Source organism: Rhinolophus sinicus, linkage group LG02, assembly GCF_036562045.2.
Source record: "Rhinolophus sinicus isolate RSC01 linkage group LG02, ASM3656204v1, whole genome shotgun sequence".
Taxonomy (NCBI): Eukaryota; Metazoa; Chordata; class Mammalia; order Chiroptera; family Rhinolophidae; genus Rhinolophus; species Rhinolophus sinicus.
The window spans coordinates 140,758,633-140,772,911 of record NC_133752.1 but is presented as its reverse complement, the minus strand read 5'-3'; the positions used below and the strand labels follow the sequence as shown (position 1 = coordinate 140,772,911).

Below are 14,279 nucleotides of genomic sequence, written 5' to 3'. Positions count from 1 at the left end.
TAACCCACAACATCTGTTTAACTTGGTTACAAATTGGAGATTCCCACCACACTCTTCTTGGTTTCAGTAATTTGATAGTTTTTCACAGAACCCAGGAACACATTTTACTTATTACAGGTACTCCCCACTTTCTGAAAGTTTGCATTGTCCCACTTCACTTTTATGAGAGACCTACATTAGTAACTGTTTTCACTAACTGAAAGGAATCTATAGAGAATTTTTGCTTTAATGAAAAGAGTCATTACTATACTAATGTATGTCTTTTGTAAAAGCAAAATGGGTAATATGAACTATTAAAAAGCAGGAGATACTATTTGCTTTACACCATTTTGGTGTACAAAGTTTTCTTAGTAACACTTCACTGGAGATAGTGGAGGAAACATGTATTGCTAATTTATTACAAAGGATATTTTAAGGGACACCAATTATGAAGCAGATGAAGAGATACATAGGATGAAGTCTGGAAGGGTCCTGAGAGCAGAAATTTCTGTCCCCGTGAAGTTGGGGTAGGCCCTCTCCAGAGAATGGGGGGGGGGGGGGTTCCTGAGAGTACCAAGCTTCTAATCATGGCTTGGTCCTTCTGTTAACCAGCCCCTACCTATCTGGTAACCAGCATCCACCAAGAATTGCCTCATTAGTTGCCTCAAAAGGTGCTTCTATCACCCAGATAATTCTAAGGGATTTAGGAACTTAGTGTCAGACACTCCTATCACTCAGGAAATTACTAGGATTTTAGGAGATTTGTGTCAGGAACTGGAGTAAACAACCAAATATTAGAACAAAAGATACTCCTAGCATTCCTATATACAAGGGGTTCTGTGTCAAGAACTTGGGGTAGAGATCAGTATATATATTTCTTATAATTTCACTATGCATTGTGAGAGTTGCAGATGAGGAGAAAAAGGGGCAGAGAGCCTATTTGAAGATGTAATGACTGAAACTTCCCAAATTTGAAGAAGAAAACAGATACACAAATTCATGAAACTTAAGAAATTCCAATTAGGATTAATCCAAAGAGACCTATTCGAAAACACTTTATAATCAAACTGCCAGAGGAACAGAGTCTTTAAAGCAGCAAAAGAAAAATGAGTCTTCATATACAAGGGAGCTCTTAAAGATAATCATCAGGTTTCTCAGCAGAAACCTCGCCAGCCAGAAGGGACTGGGGTGATATATTCAAAGTACTGCAAGAAAAAGCTGTCAACCATGAATATTGTATGTAGCAAAATTTTCCTTCAAAAAATGAAAGAGAAATTAAGACTTGCCCAGATTTAAAAACAAAACCAAACAAAACAGAGAGTTATTAGGCCAAATATATATCACCTCCCTACTTATTCCCTAAATATTATCAAAGTTGTCTTAGGAGGGCTTCTCCTCTTTCCCTCTTTAAAATGTTGTTTTCACTAATTACGATAATGCTATTGGAAGAGAAGACATTTGTCCTTTTCCTTTTTATATTCAATAGTCAGTCACGGCAAACCAAGTTTTTCTTCTCCACAGTAATGCAGCATGTCTACATATTCATCATAACAAATGCAGAATTTACATTTTGTTTCTGTTTCCAAACTAAGAATTACCAACTTACTTATCTTTTATTTTTATAAAGTTTGCTGCCAAATTGTTGAAATTCATATGTTGAAGCTCTAACCCCCAATATGATGGTATTTGGAGATGGAATCTTTGGGAGATAATTAAGTTTAGATGAAGTCATGAGGAAGGGCCCTCATGATGATGTTAGTGACCTTATAAGAAGAGACACTTAGAGAGCTTGCTTGCTGGCTCTTTCTCTGCCATGTGATAGGGATAGGGCAGCCCTCTGCAAACCAGGAAGAGAGCTCTTACCAGAACCCAGCTATGCTGGCACTCTGATCTTGGGCTTCAAGCTTCTAGAATTGTGATAAATAAATTTCTGTTTTCTAAGCCGCCCAGTCTGTACTATTTTTGTTTGTTTGTTTATGGCAACGCGAGCAGACTAAGGCACTTCGTTTCTGTCCACCAGTTCTATTATTGAGCAGTTCATTTAGTGACTTTTTCAGAGATACAGATACTTTATTCCTTAGTAATTTCAGTTTTGGATGAAATTGCTGTTATTGAGTGCATATATTTTGGACACTACAAAGTGCTTTGGATCTCTTAATTCATTTAGACTTCACTACGACCCTATAAAGAAGGCATTTGTATTTTTATTTTATAGCTGAAAAAATGAGACTCAGGACATTTATGTAATTTGCCTGAGATTATACAGTTTATAAGCTTTAGAACTGGGATGTTAAGTAATTCTTTTAGACCCCCAAACCAGGCTCTTAACCCTACAGCATCTTACTACACTGTTTTCTTATTTCTCATTTCTTCCCCTCTCCAAGTCTGCCAGTGCCTATTTCTTGTACTGCTTCTGTATTATTCTCCATATTTTGACCTTAGTCTCCTTGACTTGGGGGGCATAAAAAGGGGGGAGAAAACAGCACAACCAGCCACAGTAAAGATTGAATATTGCTGTTTCAAGGAAGAGAAAGGCGTACTTCTATGCTTCACTCATCAATTGGGTGTGATAACCCACTAGTAAAACCTCTCTTCACAAAGGCAGCTCTAGGATTGTGTTTGAAAAGGTGAATTGTTCAGATGTATATGATATTATTTCCTCAGTATTATAATTTGTTATATTGGGACTTATTAATATGGGAAAGTTCAGATATCCTAGTTCCTCCAACGTCAAAAGTTAGAGATATGGTAGTTGTGAGGTGAGATATGTGATTGATGTAGAATGCTTCCCTCTTATTTATTTGTGTCTTCTTTATTTAAGCTTGGTTTAAAGATAATCTTTTAGAGGACACAGTACAGTAGTAATTCTTACTTTTTAGTCATAGGACTCCTTTGCACTCTTAACAAATATTGGTGAACTTTTGTGTATGTGGATTATTTCTACATTATTTACTGTGTTAAAAATTATCTGAGGTGATGCTAAAACCCATGTTACCATAAAAATTTATTTTTATGAAAAATACCTATATTTGCCAAAGAAACAAATTCATTGTTTTATACTTTTTTTGTAAATCTCTGTAATGTCTGGCTTAATAGAAGGCAGCTGGATTCTCATATCTTCCTCTATTTTCATTCTTTTGTTTGGGTCAAAGTATATGAAGAAAATCTGACCTCACAAAGATATGTAGTTGGAAAAGGCAGAATTATTTTAATGGCTTTTTCAGGTAACAGTGGATATTATTCTTTGATATCCAAACTGGAACAGTGACACATTCATAAAGTGTAGAATCTGAAACCATATTAATGACATTTTCCTACTCTGTTAGATTAAAATTCATTGATTCATCTTGTGTTTCTATTGTATCTTTTACCCAAGTGTGTTTGTAACATCACTTATTTTAGTTGTTCAGATATTCCAAATGTTAACACTTTATACAGTTCCAAAAACCACACATGTTAATATCACCCACCATTTAGCAGAAGTCTTCTGTTATTAAGAAGCTGTCAAGGTGTTCTGGCAGATACACATTTTCCAAAATTCTAATTTTTGTTTGAAAGCTTGAATTTTATCATTGGCAATAAATACTCTCAGTTTTCCATACAGGCTTACTTTGTTCATTTTTGAGAAAATGTCTGTAATACACACAAATCTAAGTAGTTATAGTTGGCTATTTGCTCCTTAGGTTAAAATGATGTTCCACAGGGAAAAAAGGTGACTAAATCAGTTCCCAACTGTGCTTTTCCTCCAGATAATCATTGTACTTTGAGACACAGCAAAAGTGCTTTGCATGTACTTGCCATTTTGTCGCACAGAAAAATAGGCACTTATGGGTCAATAAAGTTGGTTTAATAAAATCAATCATTTTTATTTTATTTTTTATTTTAATTTTATTTTTGTTATGGTTCTTAAGTAAAACAGACTTTTAAAAAACTTGTGTGTTATGGTCAAGAATACAGTGACAGTAGTAGTACAGTTTGGTGTTACCGGATTGATTCTTGCTAAAGCATCACTTGTTTTACTCACCATTGTTTTGCATCATCAATAAATGTCAACACATTGAAAATGGCAAGTAATATCTTAGTATTATTATGCAAATAATCGTGACCTCACAAATCCCCTAAAATGGTCTCAGCGACCCCCCAGGGGTCCAGGAACCACACTTTGGGAACCACTGCATTGGAGAATCAGTGTTCTTCCCCAATATTCACCAGCTTATCTTGTTCTATCAAGTAGCTCAGGAGCGAAGGTAATGAATTTTTACAGGTTAGTTCTGTTAATATGTATATGTAGAGTGACTATGGGAAATTACAATACCACAGGCATTTAGGTAAAAATTTAATATAGCTAGTACACGAATATCCTTTCCCCTTTCTATGATCTGAGCTTGGTGCTCCTCTGTCATCTGAATCAGTTAGGCTCCATGCCCAGATATCTTTTTAAGAAACATATCTTTAAGGAATCCATGAAACTTAATGTGGCTATACATCTCTTCTCTGCTTTTGCCTTAACTGCTTTTAAAAAGGAACAAATGGGGCTATAAACTGATTGTCCAACCTAATTTTCTACTTCACATACATTTCTCTAACAGAGGATCTCATCACCAGTAAACCCATAACTACTGCACTTATATATTCTTGCAGACTTTGTTCATTGTCTCCTAAGCCAACAGTTACCTTATGTGCATTATTCCTTATTAGACATCTGTTAGCATTTCCACCAAGATGACTTTGATTCATTTTAAGCATCATTTATCTCTTGACTATTATGCAGTACCAAAGAACTACAGGAATTCCGAAGCATGCATCAGCCTTCTTTCTAGTATAATAGAGTTCGTGAAGTATCTTTGTGCCATAAGAACTGGACTTCAGCCATGGATACTAATCTTGATACCTGTTTTCCTATGAGTGTATCCTCCCGGAGGAAAAGCTTAACAGATTCACAGTAGGCACCTTCCATTGAAGCCCTTGAAAACAAGTCACTGTCCTCAACACTAGTTCTCTGATCAGACTGTCACAGTTGGCAAGGAGGGAGGAAGGGAGAATAAAGTTCCAGACCTGAGGGGAGAGGCTCTTTTATCCAAATCACAATATTTTAGTGGCTATAGTATGAATTGCATGATTGTTTGATTTGTACTGTAGTCACTCTCACAGGATATAACCTTCAAGGCAAGTTTTTTTAACATTAGTAATTCCTTTGGCTGTATCATACATGTTCTTGATGTTTCTAAGAGCCTTTATTTTCTGGCCTCAAAACCTAACTGCTGAGCCTTGGATTCTACTACCACATTTGTATTCCACTTTCACTCTAAAGCAGTAAGTGCACCTTTTGAAGGACCTTCTAATGTTAAAACTCTTCAATAGGTAACAACTATTGCCCAGTGAGTCACTAGCCTGATTCCTTTTCAGTTCTGTACTAAAAGGGGATCGTTTGTTTAGAAAAAAGTAATAATACACTCTGTATTTGCATATCACTTTGTCCTAATTAGGGGCGTTTTTCTCGCTTGAATTCTCAGGAAGATGTAGATCTGCTATAAGAAAATTACCTAGCTTGTCATCCACAAGGTTGGTGGATAAAGAAGCTGAGCCATCTGACTTCCGATCTAGTGCTTTTCAACATCATTTAGGACAGTGACAGACCTCTGCCTTATGACTTCCCCAATCTAAGGATAAAGTTGTTTTATTCCTCCTACTTTATCCTCATGATTATGTCCTACTTTTAAGCCTCCAGTTAAAAATGCTGAAAGGCATTAGAAAATACCTTAGAAAGATATTGGGCTAAAATCCTGAGGGCTACTATATTCCCCCAAACTCTTGCCCCACGTTATGCTCACTCATTTCAGGGCACCCCAGCTGAAACGTCCAATAACCTGCTACACCTGAAGTAGAAGGAAGATTCAGTTTGGCCTAGGGATCACGTCAGGTTAATTCTTACCTCCTAGAGGTCTTGCTGTGTCCTCAACAAATATGTAACAGAAACAGTCCATTAACCTCTGAATAAACTGGTTACTTTTTGTTCATTCAATCATCAAACATTAATGAATAATGTTGAGAATGAGCTTTAAACATTTTTTATTTACAAAGAGCTTGCAGAGGAGATGGTTTATATTAATAAAAAAGGTAATGATAACTAACATTTAATAAAGCAAAGCTACCAAACCTTGTTCTAGATAATACACACACACACACACACACACACACACACACACACGCAGTGCCAAAAAATGTATACACATTTTAAGAAAGGAAAAAACTATTAAAATTATGCTGATGGTAACCACTTTGAGCACCTCTTGTAATTGCAGTAGTCAAACATGACTTGTATTCATCTTTTGTTATCGGTATATTGAGTATTACAATTCTAATACAATTTTTTCCTTTCTTAAAATGTGTTTACAGTTTTTGGGCACCCTCTGTGTATGTATGTGCACATACATATACATATATTATATATACATATTTTATACCTGTCAACTGCTACAGGTTCCTTCTTGTTTTGTTAATATAAAACATATGCTAAACATCCCTTGGCTTGGACTGTTTTTTCTTAAGCAGCAAAAGAACATGTGGAAAAACTGTTGTGATATTACTGAAGGGTAGAGCATACGTCCTATTAGCAATTTATGCTACCAGCCAGGACTGGGGATGGCATAATGGTGCGTAGTGCTTTCTAAAGAATAAGGATGGAAGGTGAACCGTATTACCAGATCACTAGTGTGAGTTTTCAAGAATGTATTTAGAAACTGATTATTTTTACTGTTAGGTTTTCCAATATAACTACTTTTCCCTTCTTTTTCTCCATTCCTCATTAAGAATTTTAATTTATTTAAAATTAAAAGATTTTAGTGGTTTGTCCATAGGATGAAGACCAAGAATGCAGTTTACAATTCTTAGATTTAAAGAAATGTTATTTAAAAATCTTATACCTTTTAGGTAACTGAATGTGAGATATTTCTGTCACTTCTGGTGAAATTTCTGGATGCAGATAAACCGCAGTGGCTACGAGCTGTTGCAGTAGAATCAATACATAGACTCTGTGTACAACCTCAGCTATTAAGGTAAGTCTCAGCAATATTATGTTAAATGGATAGGTTAATATTTGGATAGGCTAATAGGAAGAGTTTAAGTATTTATTTCCAAATATTAGTGACTTCTAAAAAAACAAACAAAAAATGTGTATTTTATATATACGGAGGGGTGAGGGGGTGGGTATGGAACAGAACTGGGAGGTGGGCAAAAAGTATAGTTAGAACTTGACATCAATCAAATTTACTGAGTTAATATGGCCAAGATAATTTTTTTTTTTAGAGCACTGACCTTAGTCTGAATCTGTGTCCTAAATTAGGAAAATCACTCAGATGTGATGAAGTTTTAAGTATAGCATTGAGACTGGTTTATCAACACTACTTGCTATTAAAAAAAAAAAAAGTCTGAAAATTTTAATATATTCAAATGTTTTGCCCCAAAACATTTAAAATTATTTTACAGGTCATTTTGTCAGTCCTATGATATGAAACAACATTCTACCAAGGTTTTTCGTGATATTGTGAATGCACTGGGATCTTTTATCCAGTCATTGTTTCTTGTCCCTCCTACTGGAAATCCTGCTACAACAAACCAAGCTGGTAAAGGCTTATGCATATTTTCATTTTTATATTGTGATAATTTACAATATTCACTATTCTGAGAGGATATGTTACAGAAATCCTGTGACTAGAGAACTTTGGATTACTTAAATGTATATATTTATTTTATAATATTTTGTTACACTTATTTAAAATAGTTTATATATAAGTAGAAATAAAGACATACTTAAAGAATAATTTGATCTCACTGAGGCAACATATTTTTACAGAATATGTTTTATTCTCGGACATACTTTCAGTTTCTCTAATTCCATAACAAAAGTTTAGATGCTAATCTTCATTTTGGAAGAGTCTTCATTTGTTGCCTCTCTTTATAAAGTCTGGTTGATACCTTTGGAGGTCTGTTAGTCCCCCTTTTAACAAAACAGGTGAACTTGATTTAAGTTTGGAAATCAACATATGTCTTCTTGTTTCCCTTTACCTTCTTTCTCTTCCACTTTTTACTATCTGATTAATGGTTTTTTATTTTTTATTCCCACCTCTGATAAAAAGTGATCTAATGAAAGGTATATTATAAAGTTTGTCTATGTTTTTATTAGTACCTTTTATATAAAAAAGGAAATGGTGTTTTTGGGAAACAGAGACTTCCTAATAGCCAAAATAAGACTGATGAATTTCATTTATTTGTGCAATATCCATTCCTATAGCACAAAAATTCTTTTTAATTGACCAGATGTTTGAATATTATTGATTTGTGATTAAGTAGTAAATTGGTATCTTTGCTTTCTTCCCCTTATCTAATAGGAAACAATAATTCAGGTGGCACTGTCTCAGCACCAGCTAACTCAGGAATGTTGGGGATTGGTGGAGGAGTTACTTTGCTACCAGCATTTGAATATAGAGGAACTTGGATACCTATTCTGACTATAACAGTACAAGGCAGTGCTAAAGCAACTTAGTAAGTAGTAGTAGCATTATCTGGTAAGGAATTATTTGTTGGGAATGAAATTTTATCCTAATATGTTTCTCTTTGCATGATACTTGAAATTTTAGACTTAGTATTTTTAACACATTTTAGAACTAATTTTCTTTTGTTGTGTTATGAGAATTTTATTTAGGACTGGATTTTGTTTGTTTGCTTTTGTACTATTTGTAGACTGTTAACAACATTATACAACAAAATGTGGGTTCCTTACCTAAGAACCTATTCAGCTCTTCTGTATGGTTTTTTAAGTATAGGACTTGATTTCAGACCCTGTGAACTTAGGTCTTCTAATACTGACTTACCTTCAGCAAATAAGTTCACTTTTTAGAAGTCTTAGTTTCCCGGCCAGCCTGGTGGCTCAAGACGGTTAGAGCTCCATGCTCCTAACTCCGAAGGCTGCTGTTTCAATTCCCACATGGGCCAGTGGGCTCTTAACCACAATGTTGCCAGTTCAATTCCTCGAGTCCCGCCAGGGATGGTGGGCAGCACCCCCTGCAACTAAAATTGAACATGGCACCTTGATCTGAGCTGCCGCTGAGCTCCTGGATGGCTCAGTTGGTTGGAGCGCATCCTCTCAACCACAAGGTTGCCAGTTCGATTCCTCGAGTCCCGCAAGGGATGGTGGGCTGCGCCCTTTGCAACTAGCAACGGCAATTGGACCTGGAGCTGAGCTGCGCCCTCCACAACTAAGACAAAGGACAACAACTTGACTTGGGAAAAAAGTCCTAGAAGTACACACTGTTCCCCAATAAAGTCCTGTTCCCATTCCCCCAATTAAAAAAAAAAAAAATCCAAAAAGAAAAGTGTCAATTTCCTCATCTATAAAATTGGAGTAGTAATATATCTACTTTTCAGCCAGAAAATTTTAATTGTTGTTTTGCACATAGGTTAGTATGTTCACATTGGAGCTTCCCTGTTGAATTGGCATCGTTCGTTCATTCATTCATTGTGAGGTTCAGTATAAAATGATTTTCACTATTTTTCTTTGAAGGCATACATATAAATCTTAATTGTATGTTGTTTCTTTTAGATTTCTTAAGTATGTAATAATTTGACCACGTAACTGATGTATAAACAGAAGTAGTTTTGACCTAAGTATTGCTGACATTATATTCTTTCAGATTTATTACACTATGGCTGCCTTCTAAGTTGGGCTTGCAACAGTTTTTGCAGCTTGACCTTAATTTTAAAATATTTATATAAATGGGTTACATTTTATCTAAAAGTGGAATTTACATAGTAACTGTAATAAAATAGCACCAAAACGGTGAGGTAAGGAAATAAGGACTTTTGTTTAGGTTTGTGATGTAAATAAAAATAAGTACAAATTACCTTTATATCCTAATTACTCTAGCACTTAAAGTCTATGCCATAGATTTGGGAATTGGAGCTTCTGATATTTAGGATTGTTTTATCTGTTTTACATGCATTTTCCCAATAACAAAGATACTTAGTATGTGGCTTATTGCTTTAGTACGTGGCTCTATAAGGCTAATGGGCCTGGCAAAGATAAGACCTATAAACTTCACCTCCCCATTTGAGCTTAAATTTCTTGATCAATAACATAAATATATTTTTATTATCTAAATTTTAAAATACTCAGAGTTGGCACATATTAGGGGTTAAATTGATAGTCTTTAGAGTCAGACTTGGGTTAAAAACTGCTGATTAATAATTGTGTCACCTTAGTCCTCAGTTTCATCATCTATATCTTTTAGGGGCTTTGTGAGGAGCTGAATGAGAATATATATATGAGAATATCTATATATGTATATATATATGTGTGTGTATATATATATTAAGAGTCCCAGGTTGACAATAATTGTTTATTTTGAGTTTCACATTTCTTTATAAATTTCCTGCCTTATCTAGTTTTGATTATGATTCAGAGACTTTTAGCATTTGAGATAGGAAATTACTTTTATTAGATTTTCTTAGTAATTTCCATTTTGTTTTTGAGATATAATTTACATACCGTAAAATTCGCCCTTTTACAGTGTACAATTCATGGTTTTATTATATTCAAAAGTTATGTTACCATTCCAGAACTTTTTATCATCTCAGAAAAGACCCAAACTCCATTAGCAGTCATTCTCCATCCTCCCTTCCCCACCCTCTAGCAACCACTAATCTATTTTCTGTCTCTATTGCTATGCCTATTCTGAATATTTCATATAACTAGAATCATGTAATAAATAATCTCTTATAACATGCTTCTTTCACTCAGCATAATGTTTTGAAGGTTCATCTATGTTGTAGGATGGATAGTACTTCCTTTCTTTTTATGGCTGAATAATATTCCAATGTATGGACCTATCACATATTGTTTATCTCTTCATTAATTGATGGGCATCTGGGTTGTTTCTACGTCTTGGCTATGATAATGCTGCTGTGAGCATTTGTGTACAAGTTTTTGCATAGACACATGTTTTCATTTCTCATGGATATATACCTAGGAGTGGAATTGCTGGGTCATATAGTTACTCTGTGTATAATTTTTTGAAGAACTGCCAAACTGTTTTCCCAATTGACCACACAATTTTACATTCCCACCAACAATGTATGAAAGTCTAAATTTCTCTCCGTTCTCCACAATGCTTGTTTATTGTCTGTCTTTTTATTATAGCCATCCTACTGGGGTATTAAGTAGCATCTGAACTGTGTTTCAGTTTGCATTTCTCTAATGACTGATAACGTTGAACATCTCATTTATGTGCTTATTTGGCCATTTATTTATCATCTTGGGAGAAATGCCTGTTCACATCATTTGCTTCTTTTTAATTGGGTTATTTGTCTTTTAGTATTTGTAAGAGTTTTTTTATTGTTGTAAGAGTTCTTTATATTCTGGATCTAGTCCCTTACCAAATATATGATTTGCAAGTTTTTTTTGCATTCTTGGATTGTCTTTGCATTTCTTGATAGTGTCCCTGAAAACACATTTTTAATTTTAATGAATTCAACTTACCTATTTATTCTTTTGTCATTTGTGCTTTTGATATCATGTTTAACAACAAACCATTGCCTAATTTGAGGTCACAAAGATTTTTGCCCATGTTTTCCTCTAAGAGTATTTAGTTTAATCTCTTACATTTAGGTCATTGATTCATTTTGAGTGAATTTTTGTTTATGGTGTAAGGTTGGGCTCTAATACCACCGTTTTACATGTGAATATTCAGTTGTTCCAGCACCATTAGTCCTTTCCCTTTGAATTATTCTTTCTATATTGAATTATTTTGTCAGGTTTTAAAATTAAGGAATTTAAAACCATAATTATCTGTTTACCATGATTTAAGACAGAAGATTTGTTGTCTTCTGAAAGCTTTGTCCTAACTGTGAGATAGAAACTGCTCTCAAATTTGAACTTCACTCACTGATGCTCTAAGTGTTGTTCTTACTCAATTGGCAGACTGTATCTGCGATGATAGGTGAGTTGGATACCTCACAGTAATACTTTCCCCAGTGTGAAAGCATCTTCCTTTTCAAGGATTGATTTGATTTTATAGCGCCTTATTTTAAAAACATCTAAATCATAGTTTAAGACATTTTGTAATTGGTTTATGTCTTATTCTATTTTGGTATCTAAGCCTTTGTTTTCCTAATATCAACAATTAATAAAAATATTGACACAATTGGGGAGAGAGGCAAAGTTATTAAAATAATTAGTTATGGCAGTGGTTACACCTTAAATTTTCTAATGTGTTTCTTAGAATACCATGAAGGAATCCCTCCTCCAAAGGAAACAAACTCAGTAATGTCCATTTACTTTTGCTATTGTGTTAATTTTAATTTCTGTAGTCTACAAGTTATGGAAATAGTTTAATATATTTTCATCATTGTGGCTGCTTATTAGTGTTCTGTTTTTTTTCATAATTTCAGCCTAGAGATGTTGGACAAAGTTGAGCCACCGACTATACCAGAAGGTTATGCCATGTCTGTGGCTTTCCATTGTTTGTTAGACCTTGTACGTGGAATCACTAGTATGATTGAAGGAGAGTTAGGAGAGGTTGAAGCAGAATGTCAGACTAGCACTGAAACAGCTTCTTCACCAACACAGTCATCAGAGGAGCAAGAATTACAGTCAACATCAGACCAAATGGATAAGGAAATAGGTATATTATTATTATTCTATATTTTTAATTTTTATTTTGAAATAATGTAAAATTTACAGAAAAGTTGCAAAAATTATATAGTTCCCATGTGTCCTTCACCCTGATTTCCCAATGGTTAACACTACCATATTTGCGTTATCATTCTCTCTATTTATATACATGTCACTGTACTATTTTTCTGAACCATTTGAGTAAGTTGCAAACATGATACCCCTCACCCCTTAATACTTTAAAGTGTATTTTCTAAATATAAAGACAGTGTCCTATATAATCACAGTACATTCACCATCAGAAATTTAGCATTAATCCAGTATTATCATCTAATCCCAGACCTCATCAAATTTTGCCGGTTGCCCCAATGATGTCCTTTATAGTTCAGGATCATGTGTTGAATTTAGTTCAATGTCTCTATACTGTCCTTTAATCTGGAAAAGTTACTTAATTCTTCTTTGTTTTATGTGACATTGAGATTTTTTAAGAGTACAGGCTGGTCAGTTGGGTTTGTCTTTTATTTCCTTATAATTAGATTCCATTTAATCATTTCTGGCAGGGCCACCACAGAAATGTTGCTGTGCTATCCTTAGTGTATTCAACACATCAAGAGGCATACAGTGCCAGTATGTCTCATTATTGGTGACGTTAACTTCTGTCGTTGGTTAATATGATGTCTGCCCTGTTTCTTCAGTGTAAAGTTAATTATCTTTTTTGGAGAAATACTTTGAGACCTCTACTGTGAAAGAGAACTTTCCCTTCTCCCTCATTCATTTTTTTCCATTTATTTGTTTATATTAATATGAATTCTTAGATTCCTATTTTATTCAAAGAGTTATAATCTATGCTTATCATTCTTGGTTTGACACTAGGATTGTATCCAACATGGCCAGTGGGGACCCCTTTCAAGCTAGCCCCTGAGCCCTTTTTAACCTATCCGCATATCCTTTTGTCATTTTCTGAGCACTACTTTACTGTCTGATACAACAGAATGTTCCAATCTTGTATTGGATTTTTCTTGCTCTGTCTGGGAGTCAGTTATTTTTCCAAGGAGCCCGTAACATAGGCTGAAAGTTTGTCCCAATGAAGAGGAAGAGAATAGGAAAAGAGAATAGGAATAATATATATATATTATTAAAGGTATCTGTTAACTTGTATACAGGAAGATCTTACCCCTGATACTTTAAACTAACTTAGTTTTAAGATTTCTTGAATTCTGAAACTATAGTATGGTTTTTAAGTTTTCATTTATTCAGAACTGTTTTAAATGTGAGAGCTTTAGTATTGAATAATTGAGTTGTTGATGGAATATTTGGGGATAGTTTAGAATTTGACATATTACCAAATACTCTGACATCTGTAATTATCATTAAGTATTGTATGTTTTTTTCCCTTTAAGTTAATAGAGCTGTTTGGGAAGAAATGGTGAATGCCTGCTGGTGTGGTCTACTTGCTGCTCTCTCACTCCTTCTTGATGCCAGGTATTAAGTCTTTGTAAGTTTAATATTGCATGTGACAGTTAAAATAAATGTTAAAATTGTTTACTCAAATTTGTCCTGAGAATTATTTTGTAATATTTGTATTTTACAAGTGTATAATAGTATTCTTTTCCTGCAGTCTCCCTCCCTCATT

General features: G+C 34.4%; 1 protein-coding gene across 4 annotated transcripts in view; it reads left to right on the top strand.

Moving 5' to 3' along the window:
* MON2 (MON2 homolog, regulator of endosome-to-Golgi trafficking) overlaps positions 1–14,279 on the top strand; it is a 101,504-nt gene that overhangs the window by 34,760 nt on the left and 52,465 nt on the right. For all 4 annotated transcript variants that reach the window (XM_019732423.2, XM_019732421.2, XM_074325464.1 and 1 more), the window contains 5 exons: positions 6,910–7,034; positions 7,465–7,601; positions 8,367–8,520; positions 12,424–12,656; positions 14,047–14,128. In XM_019732423.2, the coding sequence (XP_019587982.2) occupies positions 6,910–7,034; positions 7,465–7,601; positions 8,367–8,520; positions 12,424–12,656; positions 14,047–14,128 (731 nt within the window). The remainder of the gene's footprint in view (positions 1–6,909; positions 7,035–7,464; positions 7,602–8,366; positions 8,521–12,423; positions 12,657–14,046; positions 14,129–14,279) is intronic.